The sequence below is a fragment of the Scyliorhinus torazame genome, chromosome 17 (assembly GCF_047496885.1).
Source record: "Scyliorhinus torazame isolate Kashiwa2021f chromosome 17, sScyTor2.1, whole genome shotgun sequence".
Classification (NCBI taxonomy): domain Eukaryota; kingdom Metazoa; phylum Chordata; class Chondrichthyes; order Carcharhiniformes; family Scyliorhinidae; genus Scyliorhinus; species Scyliorhinus torazame.
The window spans coordinates 38719230-38741803 of record NC_092723.1 but is presented as its reverse complement, the minus strand read 5'-3'; the positions used below and the strand labels follow the sequence as shown (position 1 = coordinate 38741803).

The following is a 22574-nucleotide window of genomic DNA, read 5'->3' as shown; positions in this document are numbered from 1 at the left end:
TCCTCTCCCCCTCAGACCACGCCCCTCCATTTCCTGGACTCCCTTAATGCCATGGCCAAAGGCTCAATTGCTAATGCAAACAACAGGGGGGACAAGGGGCACCCCTGCCTCGTCCCTCGATACAGCCGAAAATACTCCAACCTCCGCCGATTTGTAGCCACACTCGCCACCGGGGCTCTATATAAGAGCTTAACCCACCTGATAAACCCCTCCCAAACCCAAACCACCGCAACACTTCCCAGAGATACTCCCACTCCACCCGGTCAAAGGCCTTCTCCACGTCCATAGCTGCCACTATCTCCGCCTCGCCCTCCACCGATGGCATCATAATCACGTTTAGGAGCCTCCGCACATTGGTGTTCAGCTGCCTGCCCTTTACAAATCCCGTCTGGTCCTCATGGATCACCCCCGGGACACAGTCCTCAATTCTCGTAGCCAGCACTTTTGCCAGCAACTTAGCGTCCACATTGAGGAGCAAGATCGGTCTATACGACCCACATTGCAGTGGGTCCTTGTCCCGCTTCAGGATCAGAGAGATCAGCGCCCCGGACATTGTCGGGGGCAGGGTCCCCCCCTCCCTTGCCTCATTGAAAGTCCTCACTAGCAACGGGGCTAACAGGTCCGCATACTTCCTGTAAAACTCAACCGGGAACCCATCTGGCCCCGGGGCCTTCCCCACCTGCATGCTCCCCAGTCCTTTAACCAGCTCCTCCAACCCAATTGGTGCCCCCAAACCAGCCACCTCCTGCTCCTCCACCCTCGGGAACCTCAGTTGATCTAGAAATCGTCGCATCCCCTCTTCCCCCGCCGGGGGCTGGGATCTTTACAGCTCCTCATAAAAGTCCTTAAATGCCTCATTTACTTTCACCGCACTCCGCACCGTAGTTCCCCTGCTATCCTTGACTCCACCTATCTCCCTCGCTGCCATCCTCTTACGGAGCTGATGTGCCAGCATCCGGCTTGCCTTCTCCCCATACTCGTACGTCGCCCCTGTGCTTTCCTCCACTGTACCTCTGCCTTCCCTGTGGTCAACAGGTCGAATTCCGTCTGGAGACTTTGCCGCTCCCTAAGTAGTCCCTCCTTGGGGGCCTCTGCATATCTCCTGTCTACCCTTAGGATCTCCCCCACTAACCTCTCCCTTTCCCTGCCCTCTCTCTTCTCCCTGTGAGCCTTGATGGAGATTAACTCTCCCCTGACCACCGCCTTCAGCGCCTCCCATACTACCCCCACCTGCACCTCCCCATTGTCATTAGCCTCCAAATACCTTTCAATGCATCCCCGCACCCTCCTCATCCCCCAGTAATCCCACATCCAGACGCCACAGCGGGCATTGGTCCCTCTCCTCTCCTAACTCCAGCTCCACCCAGTGCTGGGCGTGGTCTGAGACGGCTATGTCCGAGTACTCCGTTCCCTCCACTTTCGGAATCAGCGCCCTACTCAAAACAAAAAAATCTATCCGGGAGTAGGCTCTGTGTACGTGAGAAAAATAAGAAAATTCCCTGGCCAGGGGCCTAGAAAATCTCCACGGATCTACTCCTCCCATCTGGTCCATAAACCCCATAAGCACCTTTGCCGCAGTCGGCCTCTTCCCCGTCCTAGATCCGAAGCGATCTAATGCTGGGTCCAACACCGTGTTGAAATCCCCCCCCCCATTATCAAGCTTCCTGCCTCCAGATCCGGAATCAGCCCCAACATGCGCTTCATAAATCCAGCATCATCCCAGTTTGGGGCGTATACGTTTACCAATACCACCCACACCCCCTACAGACTACCACTCACCATCACGTATCGACCTCCATTGTCCACTACAATATTCTTAGCCTCAAACGACACCCGCTTCCCCACCAGTATTGCCACCCCTCTGTTCTTTGCATCCAGCCCCGAATGGAATACCTGTCCTACCCATCCCTTTCGTAACCTGACCTGGTCTGCCACCTTCCTTCAAATGTGTCTCCTGCAGCATGACCACGTCTGCCTTCAGTCCCTTTAAGTGCGCGAACACTCGGGCCCTCTTAACCGGCCCATTCAGGCCCCATACATTCCAAGTTATCAGCCGGATTGGGGGGCTTCCCACCCCCCACCCCCGCCGACTAGCCATCTCCTTTTCTAGGCCAGTCCCGTGCCCGCGCCTCCCACACCCTCCAGTCCCCCAGACGGGGGACCCCCGTCCCGACCACCACTTCTGTTTCCAGTTCCCCATCGGCCAATGCAGCAGCAACCGTATATCTCCACCCCCCCTCCCCCGCTAGATCCATGTCTAGCTCTTTTGCTCCCCCATAACACTCCTTAAGGTCAGCTGACTCCTGCTGACCCCGGCCTCCCCCGCCATCCCATTGACCCCCCCGTGTGGGAATATCCCCTCCCCCTCCTCCCCATCAGTCAGTGTGCGCTCCTCCTCCACCCCCCCCCCCCCCCGTCCTTCCCTAACGCGGGAAAAAGCCCGCGCTTTCCTAAGCCGACCCCACCCCCTCTGGCGCAGCTCCTTTTGTGGCCTTATCCCAATTCCCCCATCCCCGGGTCTCCCTTCCCTCCAGCACCGACTCCCACATTCTCTCTCAGTCTCCCTATCAGATCTCTTCCCCCATCCCCATCCATCACCCAACCCGTGGAACATTCCCTACGCATAGTTAAAACCCTGTATACAACCGACATTCCCCCCCCACAACCACAGACCCTCAGTTTGAGTCCAACTTTTCAGTTTGTATAAAGGTCCAAGCCTCCTCAGGCGTTTCAAAGTCGTGGTGTCGATCCTGAAATGTGACCCACAATTGCGCTGCCTGCAGCATTCCGAACCGAACCCCCTTCCAATGTAGCACCGCCTTGGCCCGATTAAAACCAGCTCTCTGCTTTGCCACCTCCGCACTCCAGTCCTGGTAGATTTGGATCTCCCCCTTCTCCCACCTGCTGCTCCGCTCTTTCTTGGCCCATCTCAAAACACACTCTCTATCCACGAGACGGTGAAAACTCACCACTACCGCCCTTGGCGGCTCGTTGGCCTTGCGTCTCCTCGCCAGGACCCGATGAGCCCAATCTAGCTCTAGGGGATTCGGAAAGGCCCCTGCTCCCATCAGCGAATTGAGCATCGTTGTCACATATGCTCCAGCATCGGCCCCCTCCACTCCTTCAGGGAGACCCAGAATCCGAAGATTCTTCCTCCTCGACCTGTTCTCCAGGTCCTCGAATCTTTCCGTCCACCTCTTGTGTAACGCCTCGTGCGCCTCCACCTTCACCGCCAGGCCCAAGATCTCATCCTCATTCTCCGTGTTTTTTTCCCGCACCTCCTGGATCGCCGCCCCTTGGGCCTTCTGGGTCTCCACTAACCCCTCGATCGCCGTCACCATTGGCGCCAGCACCTCTTTCTTCAGCTCCTCAAAGCAGCGCCTGAGAAACTCCTGCTGCTCCTGCCCCATGCCGCTTGATCTACGCCCGCCGCCATCTTGTTTTTTCTCCCTCGCACTTTTCGCTGCTCCAAAAATGCTTTTTTGACCGCTCCACTTCTGGTCCAATCCATATACTATGGAGGGGGGACCTTGCTCACCTTCCCACACTGGAAGTTGTCGAAAACATTGCCGTTGGGGCTCCTCAAGAGAGCCCAAAAGTCAGTTTTAACGGGAGCCGCCGAATGTGCGGCTTAGCTCCGCATAGTCTATCAAAATGTTGTTAAGTGCCAAAAAAAAAACACCAACTTTTACAAATCAATTTACTGTAACCTTTAAAAACCTATTAGTAACCATTTGCTTCAGGACTCTTCACATTCATTACTAATTGCATACACTGACTACAGATAATTGATGAGCAGCAGTCACAGTTGTTAAAAATTGAAAATCCTAGTTGAAGAACTGACTTCAGGATGAAAGACACTGGCAAGCAATGGTGCAATCACAGTAAAATGAACCTTAGCTCACCGAATGCTGCTTTGTCATTTAAGTGAATGGATGCCCATTTGGAGAATCACAGTGGGACAGCTGGAAGGAGAGCCATAAACAGGACAGAAACACAAAGTGCTGCAAAGTAAAGTAGGGCAGCGATTTGAGAAAAATAATGAATGAACTGAAGAAATTACAGGACTGACATCAACTCGGCACAATTTCTATAACGTTATACTGGTGTTAGAAAAAATGCAATTCATATTTAATGAATTGAAAACATGCTGACTTTGAGAAAAATCACTTTAACCAAAACTAAGACCATAAGACATAGGAGCAGAATTAGGCCGCTTGGCCCATCAAGTCTGCTTCACCATTCAATCATGGCTGATATTTTTTCTCAGCCCATTCTCCTGCCTTTTCCACATAACCCTTGATCCCCTTATTAATCAAGAACCTATCTATCTCGGTCTTAAAGACACTCAGTGACTTGGCCTCCACAGCCTTCTGCGGCAAAGAGTTCCACAGATTCACCACCCTCTGGCTGAAGAAATTCCTCCTCATCTCTGTTTTAAAGGATCGTCCCTTTAGTCTGAGATTGTGTCCTCTGGTTCTAGTTTTTCTTACCAGTGGAAACATTCTCTCCACGTTCACTCTATTCAGACCTCACAGTATCCTGTAAATTTAATCTAATCTAACGCATACAGCACAATTAATCATGGACAATTCAGTGCAACTTGCATTGCCCTATCATGTCTCCACACTACTCAGTTTCTCCAGATAGCTAGCAAAACTGGAAATAGCTTCTCCTCCCATGCCCAATGTAATCTCCAACTTGTCCATCTTTAGCTCCCTTCTGTTCCCTACTGATATGCTACCTCTCGGCAATATTGTTTTCAAATACAAGGTTAGCTTCCATACTTATGCCAACAACATCCAGCTTTCTCTCTCTGCCAACACCCAGAGCTGTGCTATCTGAATACAAGTCTGATATCAATGGTCATCCAGAATCTTGTGGCACTACAAAACATTACAAAATGTTGATCACTAATACCCAAGAAAAGAACTATGAGGAAGAACTTGATAATTTGATAAACTCCAGCTCTTCAACCTTAAAGGGATATCCCAGAGAGTTCAGCAGCAGAGCAAGAGAAAATATGTTCATTGCTATGAACTTTAAAGATCAAAATCAGGAAGTACTTCTTTAAATGGATGGTGATGACAGTTTGTGAGGAAAAATGGGTGAGATCAAGACACTGGACTGTAAGAAAGAACAGATTTTCAAAATAGCAGCATGGCAATGGTCATATTCTGGAAGAATGAGACAAACAGATCCAATAGGCTTCTCCACCCAAATCTGTGAAGACACCGTTTTAGGCTACTAAATATTTAGCTAAAGGAGAGGGGCACTGCTGCCTCACGGCACTGAGGACCCGGGTTCGATCCCGGCCTCGGGTCACCGTCCATGTGGAGTTTGCACATTCTCCCAGTGCCTACATGGGTCTCACCCCCACAACCCAAGGATGTGCAGCATAGGTGGATTGGCCACATTAAGTTGCCCCCTGGGAAAAGAAATTAATTGGGAATTTCAAATTTTAAAAAAGCTAAAGGAAATTGTATAAAATCAGATACAAAAACAGGACAATCTCAGCAGGTCTGACAGCATCTGTGGAGAGAAAGGGGAGCTAAGGTTTCAAATCTGGATGACTCTGTCAAAGCAACAAGAGTTAAGTGTTTACCATTCACATCCTTTCATGGCTGAGGGACTTTGAAACTAACAGAAAGCACTTAACTCGATTTGAAGTGGTCCAGAAGCTGTCAATCAAAGCTTGATATTTATACACATTGCAGTTAGTTTCATAACTGACTACTTCAAAGTTACTCAACCGTGAAGAGAGATAAACGGAACAATGATGACAGCAAGGCATGTGTGGAAGCTATCAATCACATCCTCGTAAAATCAATATCAAAGAGAAATGAATGGTTTGCAGATCAAAGAACTGAGGGGGTTTAAATCCGGCTGACTGATTTTCTCTTTCTTGGAATTGACAGGTGCTGCTTACTCTGCCTGAGCAGGTATGTTGCCCAGGTGAGTTTCAAAGCATTTATCTTTTTCACTGCTTGTGTCTGGACTGCTCTCTCACTTCCAGATAGGGTTGCTCTTCTGGGGGGTTGGCTCTGGGGGAGAGGATGGGGGTCTCTTTAAATCAGGGGTCTCTGGCGGGGGGGGGGGGGGTGGTGGGAAGGTCTTCCATTGTGCGGGAGGGGGACACGCTTAAAGAGTTCCCCCCCTTGGTCCACTGTGTCAGGTACACTCTTGTGAGGACATACACCAATTCCCGCTCACATGATTTCCGACCCAGAGAATCATGAGGGTCCGGAGCCCAACCCGTTAATAGGATGCAAACTGGTCTTAATGACCCGTATGTATCCTCCCGCTATTGAAAGTCGCTCATCCTCTGTTTTTTCACCCACCACAGGGTGTGAAGACGCTGGTCCACTTTTTTCCTCCACCGCTCCTACATCGGGAAATCCGCTACCGGCAGCGAGAATCCAGCCTACTGTCTCACGACAAAGAAGCTATTTAAGAATCAGGATTGGTGATTAAATGGGAGCATCTCAGAGGCTGCAGTTATTTGATACAAAAATCAGCTTTCAACTCAAAGAACAATGTTGCATGCTTTCTGTTAATATCACCCAAACTACAAACAAAACTGGGAAGGTGTTTAATGTTTGGAATTGGTGCAGCATTCTTGTCCATTGAATGCTACTTCATCAAGTTTCCAAGTGGAGCCAAGCTTGTCTTATGACAATTTAGAATCTGTTGACTGACATTAGGCTATCACCAAACTTATGATGGTATGAACTGCAGAATGGTAACACCGCCAAGGACATTGCATTGAACTGGGATCCGGTAGGCTGGGAGTTTAAGTACATGTCATCCAGGGAGTTCAGGCAAACAGCATAATGACTGTAGTTTCCCGGCTTGGGTCATTGTCTGTGTGGAGTCTGCACGTTCTCTCCGTGCCTGCTTGGGTTTCCTCTGGGTGCTCTGGTTTCCACAAGTCCTGAAAGATGTGCTTGTTAGGTGAATTGGACATTCTGAATTCTCCCTCAGTGTACCTCAACAGGCACTGGAGTGTGGCGACTCGGAGATTTTCACAGTAACTTCATTACAGTGTCAATGTAAGCCTACTTGTGACACTAATAAAGATTATTATTTATTGTCACAAAGTCTGTTTCAAATAAGGGAGGCACTTCAAAATAAGGAAATAAAACACAACAAGAACAAAAAACTCTTCGTTGATTGTTCTCTTTACGTTGATTATCTTCCCAATATAGTCAACCAGATGTCTAAACTATTTACCGGTTCAATCAAACCGAAACGGAAAGAAAAAGAGTCTTTTAGTCCGTAAAGTTAGGTTCTATCAAGGTCAAGCTCTCAGCTAGTCTGTCTATTTTCCAATCTGAGGTTGTGTGCCAAACAAAGTTCAATGGCAGTTAGTCAAACAAATTTTCTCAGGTTGCTCACTTGCTACCCTCCGCGCCCGTTTACCTCTCTAGACACTTAGCCAGGCCTCTCCGGGCCCTCAGCCCCTCGGACATATTTCAAGCCCCATATTTTTGTACCCACTCCTTCTCATCTGTGCCTGTTCTTGTTTTAGTGTGATGACTTCTGGGAAAGGTAGTGCATGCAGTTCTGGCCAAGAGGAAATGAAATATACTTGCATCGAGATATCACTTCTCCACAACTCTGCCCAATGCTGTGTTACAATATGTGTAGCAAAATAATATTATTTCTACACTTCTGTTTGCCTCAAACATTGATGGCTCTGGCAAGTGAAGCACTTCACTCACTGTCCTGCCCTTCCAAAGTTTCATAATTCTTGTTTTTCCATGTAAAGTAACTTTAAGATTCTTTAAGTCACCACTTACATATTCCTTTTATGATTTTTCCCATCCTACCATAGTGGTCTCCATGCATTCCACCTTTTGCTTCTCGGACATAAAATTGATTCTCATTCCTCGTCTTATATATTCCTTTAGCCACTACGCCCCTCTGCAGTTCACTTCATCTTATAACATCTTTTCTTGTTTTCAAAAGCTTTCATAAATCCTTCGCAGTGAGTGTTCCTTCATCCACTCTCAATATTTTCCATTCCCTTCCTGCTCAGAATCCACTTTTCTGTCCCATCTCTGTGCCTTTAATTACATGTGGCACACTATAAAAATGCAAGTTCCTGTGTTAAAATAACATTTTAATATCAGCTGACCTGTTTTATTCACCTTGAATTGAATTAACAAAATATCAATCATATACATTCACAGAATGATACAGTACAGGAGCTATTTGACTCTGTGAAGTCTGTGCTGACTGCTATCCAACTAGTCCCACTCCCCCCTCTCCTTTCCCAAGGCCCTACAAATGTTTTCCCTTTTGAAAGTTGTTAAATCTGGTATCACCACCCTTTTAGGCAGTGTATTCCAGATCACAATTGGCTGGATTAATGTTATTCGTCATGTTGCCTCTGGTTCTTCAGCCTTAAAATCGTGCCCTGGTTATTAACCTATCTGTCACTGAAAACAATTTCTCTTTATTCACATGATCAAATGACTCATGACCTTGAACACCTCTGTCAAATCTTTTGTTAACCTTCTCTGCTCCAAGAAGAAGGGCCCCATCTTCTCCAATATTTCGAACGTAACTGAAGTCTTCCATTCCTGCTACCATTGTTATAAATCACTTCTGCATCCTCTCCAAGGCCTTGGCCTTCCAAGAGAATTGAACATAGTTACTATCTTATAAAAGTTCAGCATACATGCATTCCATTTACTGTTTAGTTAAAGGAGGTTTAAAATTCACATACTGCACCCCACAACACTTTGTCACCTTATAGGAAGCTTCAGAGTTACCTGGACATTACATTTGTGTTTTTATGTGGCATATAATTGATGGCCTTGTAGAACACTGCATTCACAGATTTACCATAAATGAAAGCACAGATGATTTGCTGGCATATATAAAATAGAAAGGATCCTGGGACTAACTCACCTCAGGAAGTACAAATGAGGAGTAAGTTGGAGAGAGTATTGGGAATATGTTCAAATGCAGTTTAAGTTTGCATTTTAAAAAAGTGCACTGATTCATATCAGTGGTGTATATAAGACATGTTATAAAATCCTTTCACCAATGCATACATTCACATAACTGGAAATCAGAAATAATCCATATCTTTTTATCAGGACACTTACCACAGTAAAATCTGTCTCATGCACTTTGTATGAGTTACAGATGTGTATTTTGTAATCAAGCATTTTTCACCTTCATTCATTAACAGAATTGAAAATGTCACTTCACATGCTGAGTAAATAATCAAAGTAACTAATTCACATTCATTATTACTAGAATCAGAATAAATTACTCAATAAGACAAGAGATCATTGGCCCATAAATAAGACATACCAACAGATCTTGGCCCATATTCAACTTTAAGATTTTATCTCGTACTTAAATGACTGCTGTTCCTAAATATTTTTCATACACAATAGAACAAGCAATGAATAGGTTCAAATCACTGATGTTACAAATATTGTTTCTTTACTGGCAACATTTAATGCAGTGGCTTAATTGGCCTAAATGTTGACTATCATTAAACTGAATCTTGCCCTCCATGCCAATGATTAGATGCTTTGAAGTGTAGACTAATCTCGGAGTATTAATATAGTTCTGCAACATTCACCTGGTATGTGTCCCAAAGTCGGATGGTGCATCGGAGAGGTAGCTCCCTCATCAGCAAGTTATTCATCCACCGGAATGCAAACTGCAGGTACTCTACTTCATATTTTCTGAAGTGAATGTGAACATGCTCTGTGGGGAAAAATTGTTTTCAATAGTTAGTGCATGAGATACATCTGGCAAACAAGACTTGTTTTGACAGAAATCAAGTGTTAATGGAGCAACGGATATTAAATGGGAACATTTTTTAAAAAATGTTTAGAAACCAAGTGTCATACTGTCCAAAGCCTGCACCATGGCTAATTATAAGGAATAAAGTATTTTAACAATTTGCCCCTTCTGCTCCTGGATGAGAACAATACAGAGTTCACATTCGATAGCTATGAAGACAACTGCAAATTGAATCAGGCATCTCTTCAAGGTGCAGATAAAATTGAATCTACTCTCCACTCCCAGCAGTAAATTGCAATTTTGTAAAGTGTATGAGGCTTTTTATAGTGCTGAACCAGCAATCACAACAGGGAGATTGCAGACATGGTGAAAGCAGTTTCATTATTAACAACTGTCTGTCTCTGTGCTTAAAATAAAATCATGTTTCTTTCTGGTTTTATACAGGCTCTGGCGCATAAATTGCATGATAAGACATGCATGACACGTGTAAGCAATTGAACTTTTTTGCTTGGCTTCTCTAAAGATCAATTTTTGTTTTGCCATCTCCCAAAGGGTTAACAAGCAGGAGTGAACGGATATTCTTCATAATTCAATCTGGCAGCTGCCGGATTCTATTTTTTAAAAACAAATTGATAAATGATACTTGCCCTCTTTTTAATAGAGTGGCCGGAGCACTGAAATCAGTAACCTGGTGGAAAATATACCTCCAGCGCACTCATCAAAGTCTTCATTAGAAACATATGAACAAACCCAAGGGGTAAAAATGAAAAGGGATTTTACAGCAGTTGTATTAAAAATTTACATGTATGCATAGCTTGCATTTAGTACAATGTTAAATTCCAACAAAAGTTACATAATTTTTTTTCATTCGTTCCTGGGATGTGGGTGTCGCTGGGCCAGCATTTGTTGCCCATCCCATCCCTAATTGCCCTTGAACTGAGTGACTTACTAGGTCATTTCACTGGGGGAGGTGGTGGGGGAGTTAAGGGTCAATCGCACCGCTGTGGGTCTGGAGTCACTTGTAGGCCAGGCCGGATAAGGACGGCGGTTTTCCTTCCCTAAATGACATTAGTGGACCAGGTGGTTTTTACGACAATCAGCAATGATTTCAGGGTCATCATCAGACATTTAATTCCAGATTTTTATTGAATTCAAATTTCACCACCTGCCATAGTGGGATTTGAACCTGGGACCCCAGAGCATTCCCTGGGTCTCTGGATTACTAGTCTAGTAACAATACCGCTACGCCACCGCCTCCCCATCATTTTTATAAATGTTTAAATCACCCCTGGGAGGAAGACTATTTATCAATCCCTAAATTTTAACCAGAATTGCATCCTAAAACTTAGCTTCTTTTAAATTTGGTTACTACATTCATTATGTACGCAAGTTCCAACTGAAAAGAAAAGCCCAAATTTCACTGTTGATATCAGAACAAGCGAACAAGACTGGAGAAGTGGCATTGAAATTCCGATATCAGAAAAGAAAGAACAAAATCTTACAGTGAGGTCACAGTGAAGACCAATTTCAAAAAGCTGTCACTGGACAACAGAAAGCAGAATTTGAGCTTTGATGATATTGAACAAGAAATCAGCCGTGATCTGATTGAATGGCGGAGCAGGCATGAAGAGCTGAATTGCCTACTTCTGCTCCTAATTCCTATGTGTCTAACATGCTACCACTGTGACTGGCTGATAGTGCTGTGTCACCAAGCAAACTGCTCAGGATGGCAAATTCAGAGCCAGACTCCTCAAAGTATTAATGAGGCAATAATCAAGTTGAAGGAGAACATTTTCAGTGAAAAATTAAAACTGGCATACTTATTTAACCGGAGAAGACACATATTCTTGTTTATATTGCACAAAACTCGCTATAACCAGCTAATTGAGATTCAGTCTGGTTAACTCTATTCTTGATAACATTGCTTCTTAAAAATAAAAATCACAATGTGGGCCACGGTTTAACGGAAATGAAACAGAGGCCCGTGTCAAGCGCGTTTATCCGGATGTTTCCTGGTGGCAGCACCAAAAACCCCGCTATTAAACGGGACTGCTTCATTTCTACGCCTCGGCGAGGGACGCTCAACCGAGACCGCACTTAGTCCCGTTTCCTGTACTCAGTGCAGTGACACAATTACGCCCATAACAAAAGTCATTGGTTCAAGTCAGTGATGAAATTATTCTCTGCACATTCTCTTATATTCTCAAACTGCAATGAACTTATTAACATGTTATGTTGGCTATTCTTACAACACTACCACATAGCTACTGTTGGAGTCGATGGCGCAATGATGTTGTACCAGAGGTTAACTTGTCAGCAATCTGACTACATATTTTGTGCTGGAAGTTCTGCAATACCAGGAAGATTGGTCTGTGCTACAATCCCTTCAGTGCAGAAGGAGGCCATTCTGCCCATCGAGTCTGCACTGACCCTCTGAAACAGCACTCCACCTAGGCTCACTCCCCCACCCTATCCCTGTAACCTCATAACCCCACCTAACCTTTGGACAATAAGGGAAATTTAGCATAATCAATCCACCTAACCCGCACATCTTTGACTGCTGGCATAATTAAAGACAATTATATTGTTAATGTTAACTGTATAAGCATTATTTACACTTTCAGATCAAATAACCAAAACATTACACTTGAATGCCAAGTTAGCCTGTGACTGACATTAGCTACAAAAATACCCATATGTGTAACAGTTATATTTTGTTGTTTTTTAATTTTTAACATGGATGTTAAAAGCCATTTATTTTGTATGGGCTCATGCTTATATCAAAAATGCAGGCAAGGGAGTTTACTTCAAATGTGCTACACTACCTTTCAGGCTTATATTCTCAAACTGCAATGAATTTATTAACTTTCACAAATCATTGATCGAATTGAAATTCCACTATTTTTTCAAATTTATTCTCTGCTGTTCTATTTTAGACTTCTGTCTGGCCTACAAGCTGCCCATTTTTTTGCCACAGGCACTCGATTTTTGAATCATATCCAACAGCCAATTTCTGCCAACTGACAAGAGTCCAGAAAAGGGGGAAAAAGCTCAACGGTTCAAGTTTGCTGCGACTGCAGTTGCTAAGCAACAACATGGCCATTGTATATTACTTTTGCTGAGGCAGTTCATTCCAAAGTATTTCACTGCCTGAGATTTTCACCTCCCACAAACAAATGGGTGTTCCAGATGCCACAGCACTACTAACCAATTTACAAAAAGAAACATCACCTCATCCTGCGCTGAAGTCAAGTCCCAGAGATGAATGTCTATTAAGCTTCAAAGGTATCATCCAAGAATGTTTCTGGAAATGTTGCTGCTTATTACAAAAGTAAGTATTTGGAACAAAATTGTATTTTAGCTGCATTATTCTCTGAGCAAACTGACAATTATACCATCTGAACTGTAAGCAGAAGTTTAATTAGACCACATTCATTGAGGTCCTTGTGATAAAACCCCAAAACTCTGGCATTCACGTGACATCTTCCTTGCATGGTGGCCGAGACCGGGAGCTCTCTGTGAATGTAAGCAGCATGCCAAACAGCAAAAATTTCAATCTCTGTTAGAAGTACAATTCTACGATGAATGATATCCTGTATGACAACTCCAATTGGTTTAGGTTTAAGGGTTCTGTAGTTCAATTATGTATCCAGTGACATTGTCCTCCAGGAAAATACTTTCCCCATTCCTCAGCAGAAACTGCCTTTACTTTTTGGGTTAGAAAAATATCAAGGACAAGATTCCGATCTCCTTTCTCCATGGAATTACATAGAACATACAACAAAAAGATCCTTCAACCCAATCAACCCATGCAAATAATCCGCTTGAACCTCCTCCCATCCTTCCTCATCTAAAACGTATCTCTTTCTTCCCTTCCCTCCCCATATGCTTTTCTCTTGCTTCCCTTGAATGCATCTACTACTCCGTACAGTAGCAAGTTCCCCATTCTCACCAATCTCTGGATAAAGAAGTTTCTTCTGAATTCCCTATTGGGTTTCTTGGCGATTATATCCTACTGATGGCCTCTAGTTTTGCTCTTCCCCACAAGAGGAAACATTCCCTGCTCTATCAAAAGCTTTCATAATTGGCTCCCCAGGTCATTTTAAAAAGGCGCAAGGCTTGAACATATTCCTTTGGTTGTAGAGAATGGATCTCTCAGTATGAATGTATGTCGCAAGCTTTAATGAGCCACATTGCAAAATCAACTGATTATCTTAAATTGATTGTTAGAGTAGCTATTAGTACACTCAGGATAGTTACTTGCAGACACCGGTTAGTACTACTGAGTGCAAGATGAAAAGCTTCAGCAACAAGTCTCTCTTTTCAGCAATTTAAAAAACCCAGCCTGTCAAACCTTTTGCCGATAAACCTTCTCTACTCCCTTTCAAGTGCCTCTACATCCTTCTTAATGCTATCCATAGAATCCTTATAGTGCAGAAGGCCCAAAGAGTCTGCACCAACCCTCCGAAAGAACACTCTACCTCAGTACCTTTGCCCACCCTATCCCCTTAACCCTGTGCATTGGTCATGGCCAATCTACTTAACCAGCACATCTTTAGACTGTGGGGGAACCGGGAACACCTGGGGGGGGAAACCCATGGAGACAGGGGAAGAATATGCAAACTCCACATAGACAGTCACCCAAGGCTGGAAATCGAACTACACACAGTATTAAAATTGTGGTCTAACCAAGTTTCAATACAGGCTTAGTAAAAACCCCATGCTTTTTAATTCTATCACTCTAAAATAAAGCCTAATGAAGTTTGGTTTTATGGCCTTGCTAGCCTACTTTTAGTTTGTGCATTTGTACTCTGGGATCTCTTTGCACCTCTACCCCACCTACATTAACACCTTCCAAGCAATAACTGACTTCCCTATTATTCCGACCAAAATGTATTTGTGTTGCTAATGTATACCCATTCTGCAAGTTTATAAATGTTCTCCTGTAATTTGTTGCCATCCTCCGCATTGACGATTCCTCCTCCCATATGGTGGCATCCGCAAATTTAGAAATTGTGTTTTTGATTCCAAGTCCAAATCATTAATATAAATATAAAACAGCAGTGGTCCCAGAATTGATCTTTGTGGAACACCACTTCCAACGAAAACTGATAGTGACTTATTTCGCACGTTAATGATAATACACTTGAATTTGCAATTTCCTTATCTTCGTGGTGATTGATACATTGATGATTGATGCACATTGAAAAATAATTCATCAGCCAGCAATCTACTGATTCATATATTTGCATAAAGCAGTGAGCTCCGAGACCCCAGAATAATTGAGAGGATTGCCAGCCAAGCTGCTGAGAGGCTTTTTGTCAATTCTTTCTGGGTTTGGTCCAACTCCAGATAAGACGAGCACAAAATGAGGCCTACTTAAAGTCTGCAATGTTAGAAATTCACTCTGGATGACTTCTGCGGTCATACTAGAAGAGGTGCCCTCCAGTTGATCACTGATCATCTGGACATGTTTATGTGCCTTAAGAATCCTTATAAAGCACAAGTTATTAATTAGGCCATGGTCAGGACAGTAAAAAACTCTCTCCATTCTGTAAGAAAGTATGCTGGGTAGTGGCAGTTTTCACCCCCCACCCCCCTCCAAATCACCAAATGTATTATGAAATACGGTCATGTCGGAATGAGTGTTGGGGGGCATAGAAAATCTGAAATACCATTCCTGATATTGGGAGCAGATTGCTATCGAAATCCATGATACAAGTCTCTCAGTGGTTCACAAAACTGAATCAAATTTTTGCAGCTACTAGCGATTGTGGAACAATTTCCCTTCTGTACTCCATCAGTTACTAATGTACATTTCTTTGAACATTCCTTTAATATTATCTCAGAACATGAACGTAACTGGTTGTTCTGCTCCTGAAGTTGATAATTTGGTGGTCCCAACTTGCCTGTTAAACAATTTTCAGGTATACAGGCTAAAGATGAGACCACAGCTGTCAAAAGGATTTTTTTCTTATCTTGAGCAGGGTGGCACACTCTCACTCATATTTTTCAATAAATTTAGAGTACCCAATTCATTTTTTTCAATTAAGGGGCAATTTAGCGTGGCCAATCCAGCTAGCCTGCACATCTTTGGGTTGTGGGAGCGAAACCCATGCAAACACATGGAAAATGTGCAAACTCTACACGGACAGTGACCCAGTGCCGGGATCGAATCTGGGACCTCTGCGCCGTGAGGCTGCAGTGCTAACCACTGTGCCACCGTGCTGCCTTCACACTCTCACTCTTGCTGACACCAGGTTGGGGGGGGGGGGGGGGGGGGGTGATGAGTGAGGGTCAAAAGATTGGGGTGGCATTTCAAAATAGTGCCCGATTCGCAAATTCTCTTCCTGCATTGGTGAGCTGAGGTTATCAGTACAGGAAATGATACATGCGGCCTCAGGGGAACATTCATCGTTGAGGCCAAATAAAGTCAAAATGCCGTTAAAAAGCAGTGTCGTTAGCACTAAGAAATACTCTGCTGAACAAATCTGTTTCTGTTCAGCTAAATCGTGAAATCGTGCCCATTGCCTCGATGTTATGTTCTTCCTACCAAAATGTATCACCTCACACTTCCATGTCAAGCTTCTTAGTGTTGTTGGAATTGCACTCATCCAGGCAAGTGGAGAGTATTGCATCACACTCTGACCTATGCCTTGTGGATGGAGGACAGACTTTGGGGAATCATTAGGCGAGGAGGATTCCTAGCCTTGGACTTGCTCTTGTAGCCACAGTTCTGTATGGCTAGTCGAATTAAGTTTCAGGTCAATGGTCGTTCCCAGGAAATTGATAGTGGGGGATTCAGCGATGGTAATGCCATTGAATGCCAGAGGGCGATGGTTAAAGTCTCTCTGATTGGAGATGGTTATTACCTGGCACTTGGGTGGCACAATAATACTTGTCACTTATCAGCCCAAGCCTGGATATTGTCCAGATCTTTCTGTGTTTGGAGATGGACTGCTTCAGCCACTGGGGTTGTATGTGCTGGTTGACAGTATTTGCTGGAGAGGAGGATGTAGGGTCATTAGGTGGGCATCAAATTTGCATGTGGTAGGCATGCACAAGTGCCAATCCAGGCACATTGCAACACCTGCATGCTCTGCACAGCCAGAAACATGCACACTTACCCATGGATGGCAAGCAGACTTGCCAGTTTCCCAGCCATGCTCTCCGATGCAGCTCGGTGGCACAGTGGCTAGCACCGCTGCCTCACAGTGCCATCGACCCAGATTCAATTCTAACCGTGGGCGACTGTGTGGAGTTTGCACATTCTCCCCGTGTCTGCGTGGGTTTCCTCTGGGTGCTCCGGTTTCCTCCCATAGTCCAAAGATGTACAGGTTTAAGTGGGTTGCGGGGATAAGGCATGGAATTAGTTTCTACCATAGCTTTTGATGGTACACCTTATCAAATGCCTTCTGATAATCTAAGTACAGGACGTCCACTACTTCCCCTTTATCCACAAAACATGTGACTCATTCAAAGAACTCCAATAAATTGGTTAACATGGCTTACCTTTCACAAAACCATGTTGACTTTGCCTGATTGCCGTGAATTTTTCCAAGTGCCCTGCCATAACTTCTTTAACAATGGATTCTAACATTTTCCCTTAGACAGATGTTAGGCTAACTGACTTGCAGTTTCCTGCTTCCCTCCTTTTTTGAATAGAGTTAAATTTGTTATCTTCCAAGCTAATGGAACCTTCTGGAAAATTAAAACTAATAAACCAACTATCCGATTATCCACTGCTTTCAAGACCTTCGGGTGAAGTCCTTCCATATGGGGGGGGGGGGGGGGGGGGGGATTTGTCAGCTCGCAGATTCAACAATTTGCTCAATACCACTTTCCTGGTGACTGTAATTTTTCTGAGTTCCTCCCTCCCTTCTATTTCCTGATTTACAGCTATTTCTGGGATGTTGCTAGTGTCCTCTATAGTGAAGACAGCTGAAAAATACCGATTTAACCCATCTGCCAAAATTAATTCCCATTATCAATCCCCCATATGCAGTTTCCAGAGAACCAACACTCACTTTGTACACGCTTTTCTAATTTAAATATCAACTGAAACTCTTACCATCTGTCTTTATATTACTAGCTAGCTTTGTCTCATACTTCAGTTTCCCCTTCTCATTAATCTTTAATGTTCTTTATATTCTTTCCAATCTTCATTTATGTTTTCCCTAGCTGCTGTAACTTGTCTCACTTCTCTATCTCTCTGTGCCCATATCTCCATCTCAAGCTTTTGGAAAGCTCGCACTTTCACTCGGGCTTCCCTTTCTCCCTCATCCCTTTCTGATGTTTTGTGATGAAGTCATTACTTTAGTTGAAGTGAAGGTTTTGAAAATGTAGATTTCTCAGTAGTGGTGATGGTCCCTAAAGTAGATCTGCCAGAAGGTTAGTTTCACAGGTAGACTTGATGATGAAACAGGTTAGAGGAGAAACAGAGGTTTAGTTCCTGTTTCAAGACAGTGCAGGTCATTACTTTGCTGCTGAACTGGTTGTAGCGGTTGATGAATTTGTCTGAAAGCAAATTACTGCGGATGCTGGAATCTGAATCCAAAGAGAAAATGCTGGAAAATCTCAGCAGATCCGGCAGCATCTGTAGGGAGAGAAAAGAGCTAACGTTTCGAGTCCAAGTGACCCTTTGTCAAAGCTATAATACAGAGAAAGTTGGAAATATTTATACTGTGCAGTGAGAATGAAAGATGTGTCACAGCCACTGAAACCCACCCTGCTGCAACGTTCCAGTGAAGCTCAATGCAAACTGGAGAAACGACATCTCATCTTCCGGTTAGGCACGCTACAGCCTTCCAGTCTCAACATCGAATTCAACAACTTCAGATGATTAGCTCTACCCCACCTTGATCCATTTGTTTTCATCCCATTTCATTTTAACTGTCTTTTACCATTTCTTTCTCTCTTGTCTTTCTTTATATGTATACTTAACACCCCCCCCCCCCCATCTTACCCGTCTTTCCTTATCCCTCCTCCTTTTTGCTTCCCCCATCCCCATATCTATATCTATCACAGTTTAGCCTCTGATGTTAGTTTCTCTGCTGTTTGGCCTTTCACACTTTTTGTTATATCTGGGGACTGCCATTAGCACTTTTTCCCCGTGGTTTCTGTGGCTATTAGCAGCCCTGGGTTTCTGACCTTCCAGCATTTTCTCATTGGTGGTGAATTTATCTGTTTGACAGCCCCCCCCGTTGATATCTGCACCTCTGAAGATGTCTCTAAAACACAGTTTGAATTTTTCTGCCATATCTTTAGTAGGAGGTGAGATGCCTGCTGTGGCTTCACATCAGTATCAAGTCATGGTCCCAAATACGGGATTGTGGTATTTTAAATAACACTCTGATGTCTTTGTTATCCTGTGGGCTTTTTAGATGGCCGAAGCCTCTTGATTTGAGAGTAGATTTGCACTTTTTTTTTTTTACAATGATTTGATTTATTGTCACATCTCCGAAGTACAGTGAAAAGTATTTTTCTGCGGCCGAGGGAACGTACACAGTACGTACATAGTAGACAAATGAATAATCAACAGAGTACATTGACAAATGGCACATCGACAGTGATTGGTTACAGTGCAGAACAAGGGGCCAAACAAAGCAAATACAAGAGCAAGAGCAGCATGAATGTGTCGATGGAGTCTCATTTATCTCCTGGCCAAAACTGCAGTGACTCAATATCATGTCATGAATCTGCCCAGAAACAGGTCAAAATTTGCCTAGTAACAGCGGTAACACCAATGTAACAAGGCACAATGGGATGTGATCTGCCCAGCAACAGGTAGAAATCGGTCACGCAATCATAGTAACCAACATTCAAAAGGATAATGAAAAGCGATTTTGAAAGTAACGATGTCTAGACAAATGATATATAATTGCCAGCAGCCTCAGAAGCAGAGAGGCAGTTTACACCTAACAGCCAGGGAGGCAGTTTGCATCTAACAGCCTGTTAGGCCAATTCCCAATCTAAGAGCCAGAAGTGTAGGCAAGCATCCAAGTCTTAAAGCCAAGGTCATACAGAAACCTTCGTGAAGAAAGTTTAAACATCCTCGCTGGATCAGGAAGAGACTTTTTCCAGACATGACTATTAGCCCTATATTGTGTCATTACTATAAGCTGGATTTGACTTACAGATTGACTTCATTTGGATGTTGTTTGGGGAAAGGGGATGTCTTAAGGAATTCAGGGGAATTATAGATATAGTTTAGAACAAGGGGTATGTTCTACATAAATGGTGCATGTGTTTAATGATTCATATAATATAATTGTCCTAGAGTACCGTAGTTCTGTTAATGAATATTCATTTTTTCCTTAGTTTAATAGTCTTTAATACTTGTTACATGATGACTGGGCTGATCATTCTCACTGGGGCTTCACTTGACTCCTCACACCATTCCAAAAACAAAACTATGGGCGGCCGGTAGCACAGTGGGTAGCACTGTTGCTTCACAACGCCAGGGTCCCAGGTTCGATTCCCGCTTGGGTCACTGTCTGTGCGGAGTCAGCACATTCTCCCAATGTCTGCATGGGTTTCCTCCGGTGCTCCGGTTTCCTCCCACAATTCCCCAAAGTTGTGCTTGTTAGGTGAATTGGACATTCTGAATTCCCCCTCTGTGTACCCGAACAGACACCGGAGTGTGGCAACTAGGGGATTTTCAATTCTTTGCAGTGCTAATGTAAGCCAATTTGTGACAACAATAAAGATTATTATATACTCCCACAAACCGGTGTTTCAAGTTGTGAAACCCTTGCAGACGCCATCAGTGTGGTACGTGAGAATAGAAAAAGGCATCTTTGTCGTCGTGAGAGTGAAGATGGTTTAATTCACAAAAACTGCCTTGTAGCTCTGAGGAGCCATCTTAAGTTTAGCTTTATTTATTTTAACACTTAATCTATGAAAATCTGTCTTCAAAGATTTATGTATACTCTCAAGCAGGTACTGTGTCATGGCAGTGCTGCGAGTGATTTAAAGAAAATCATAAGAATAATAATAGTGAATCAAAATTGACAAGAATTACCATTTGTGCACTGATGCACAATCAATGACCACTAAAGCGAGGTTGTAGTCCAACTGAAGGCTTTAATAAGCTAGATGTTTCCCCCAGCAGCTCAGGTACAGAATGAGGGCTGCTGGGATGGCACAGGTTCTAATACCCGGCCTATCAGGGCGGAGCTATAATATACTCGAACCAATAGCAAGCATACAGTTTCCACCAATGGTGCTTTAGCCGATCAGGTACCGTGATACCTATAATACCACATTCACCCCCTGTTAAAAAAAGAGAGTCCGGCGGGGGTGGTGGCCAGAAACTACAAAACATAACAACATGGTATAATTAGTTATGGAGGTACCGTAATACCTCCGCACAGTGTTTAGTAACTATTTACAAGTCTGGTAGTTTTGTACATTTGATGGTTTATATTTACAGATTACAGTTAAAATGAAGCAATCAGTCGATCGGGGGCCCTGGTCGTCCTCTGTGATCGTCGGAGCTTCGGTGGTGACTCCGGTGGAGGTTCGGGTGTCTGTGACTCCGGGAGCGTGGCTTCGATCTCCATGGCAGCTTCGTCACCCCTAGACGGCGCTGGTGGGGAAAACGGCTGCCCAGGGAAGGGAGCGCCTGCGGGGGGCGTCGGTGGGTGGGGGAGCATAGACGGGGCCGGCGGAAGGACTGATCCTCCAGTAAGGTGCTGTGGTGGAGAGGAGGGTGGGACTGATGGCTGGAAAGTGTGTGGGGTTCCGGCGGGCGCCAGGTCCGGTAGGGAGACCGTATCTTGTCGGCCGTCGGGGTATCCCACGTAGGCGTACTGGGGGTTAGCATGGAGCAGATGGACCCTCTCGACCAACGGGTCCGACTTGTGCGCCCGCACGTGTTTTCGGAGCAGGATGGGTCCGGGTGCTGCCAGCCAGGTCAGGAGCGAGGTCCCAGAGGAGGCCTTCCTAGGGAAGACAAGGAGACGTTCGTGAGGTGTCTGATTAGTGGTCGTACAAAGCAGTGACCGGATGGAATGGAGGACATCCGGGAGGACTTCTTGCCAGCAGGAGACTGGGAGGTTCCTGGACTGTAGGGCCAGTAGGACGGTCTTCCAGACCGTTCCGTTCTCCCTCTCTACCTGTCCGTTACCCCGGGGATTGTAACTGGTCGTCCTGCTCGAGGCGATGCCCTTGCTGAGCAGGAATTGACACAGTTCGTCGCTCATAAAGGAGGACCCCCTATCACTGTGTATGTAAGCGGGGAACCCGAACAGTGCAAATATGCTATGGAGGGCCTTGATGGCGGTGGTTGCGGTCATGTCGGGGCAGAGGATGGCGAATGGGAACCGGGAGTACTCGTCAATCACGTTCAGGAGTACGTGTTGCGGTCGGTGGAGGGGAGGGGCCTTTGAAGTCCATGCTGAGGCGTTCAAAGGGATAGGAAGCCTTTATCAGGTGCGCCCTCTCTGGCCGGTAGAAGTGCGGTTTGCACTCCGCGCAGATTTGGCAGTCCCTGGTGGCTGTCCTGACCTCCTCGATCGAGTAGGGCAGGATGCGGGTCTTGACAAAATGGAAAAAGCGAGTGACCCCTGGGTGGCAGAGGTCCTCGTGGAGGGCTCGGAGGCGGTCCACTTGTGCGTTGGCACATGTGCCGCGGGACAGGGCGTCAGGAGGCTCGTTTAGCTTCCCGGGACGATACAAGATCTCATAGTTGTAGGTGGACAGTTCGAACCTCCACCGCAAGATCTTGTCGTTTTTTATCTTGCCCCGCTGTGCATTATCAAACATGAAAGCCACAGACCGTTGGTCAGTGAGGAGAG

The 22574-nt window shown here is 44.9% G+C and overlaps 1 protein-coding gene and 1 long non-coding RNA gene across 7 annotated transcripts in view; one reads left to right on the top strand and one right to left on the bottom strand.

Moving 5' to 3' along the window:
• Window positions 1-22574, bottom strand: part of LOC140393829 (TBC1 domain family member 22B-like) — a 475263-nt gene that overhangs the window by 134509 nt on the left and 318180 nt on the right. For all 6 annotated transcript variants that reach the window (XM_072480324.1, XM_072480328.1, XM_072480329.1 and 3 more), the window contains one exon: window positions 9608-9735. In XM_072480324.1, the coding sequence (XP_072336425.1) occupies window positions 9608-9735 (128 nt within the window). The remainder of the gene's footprint in view (window positions 1-9607; window positions 9736-22574) is intronic.
• The window catches only part of LOC140393830 (uncharacterized), a 152149-nt gene continuing 142292 nt past the window's right edge, over window positions 12718-22574 (top strand). Inside the window, exon 1 of the long non-coding RNA XR_011935739.1 lies at window positions 12718-13105. This is a non-coding gene — a long non-coding RNA (uncharacterized lncRNA). The remainder of the gene's footprint in view (window positions 13106-22574) is intronic.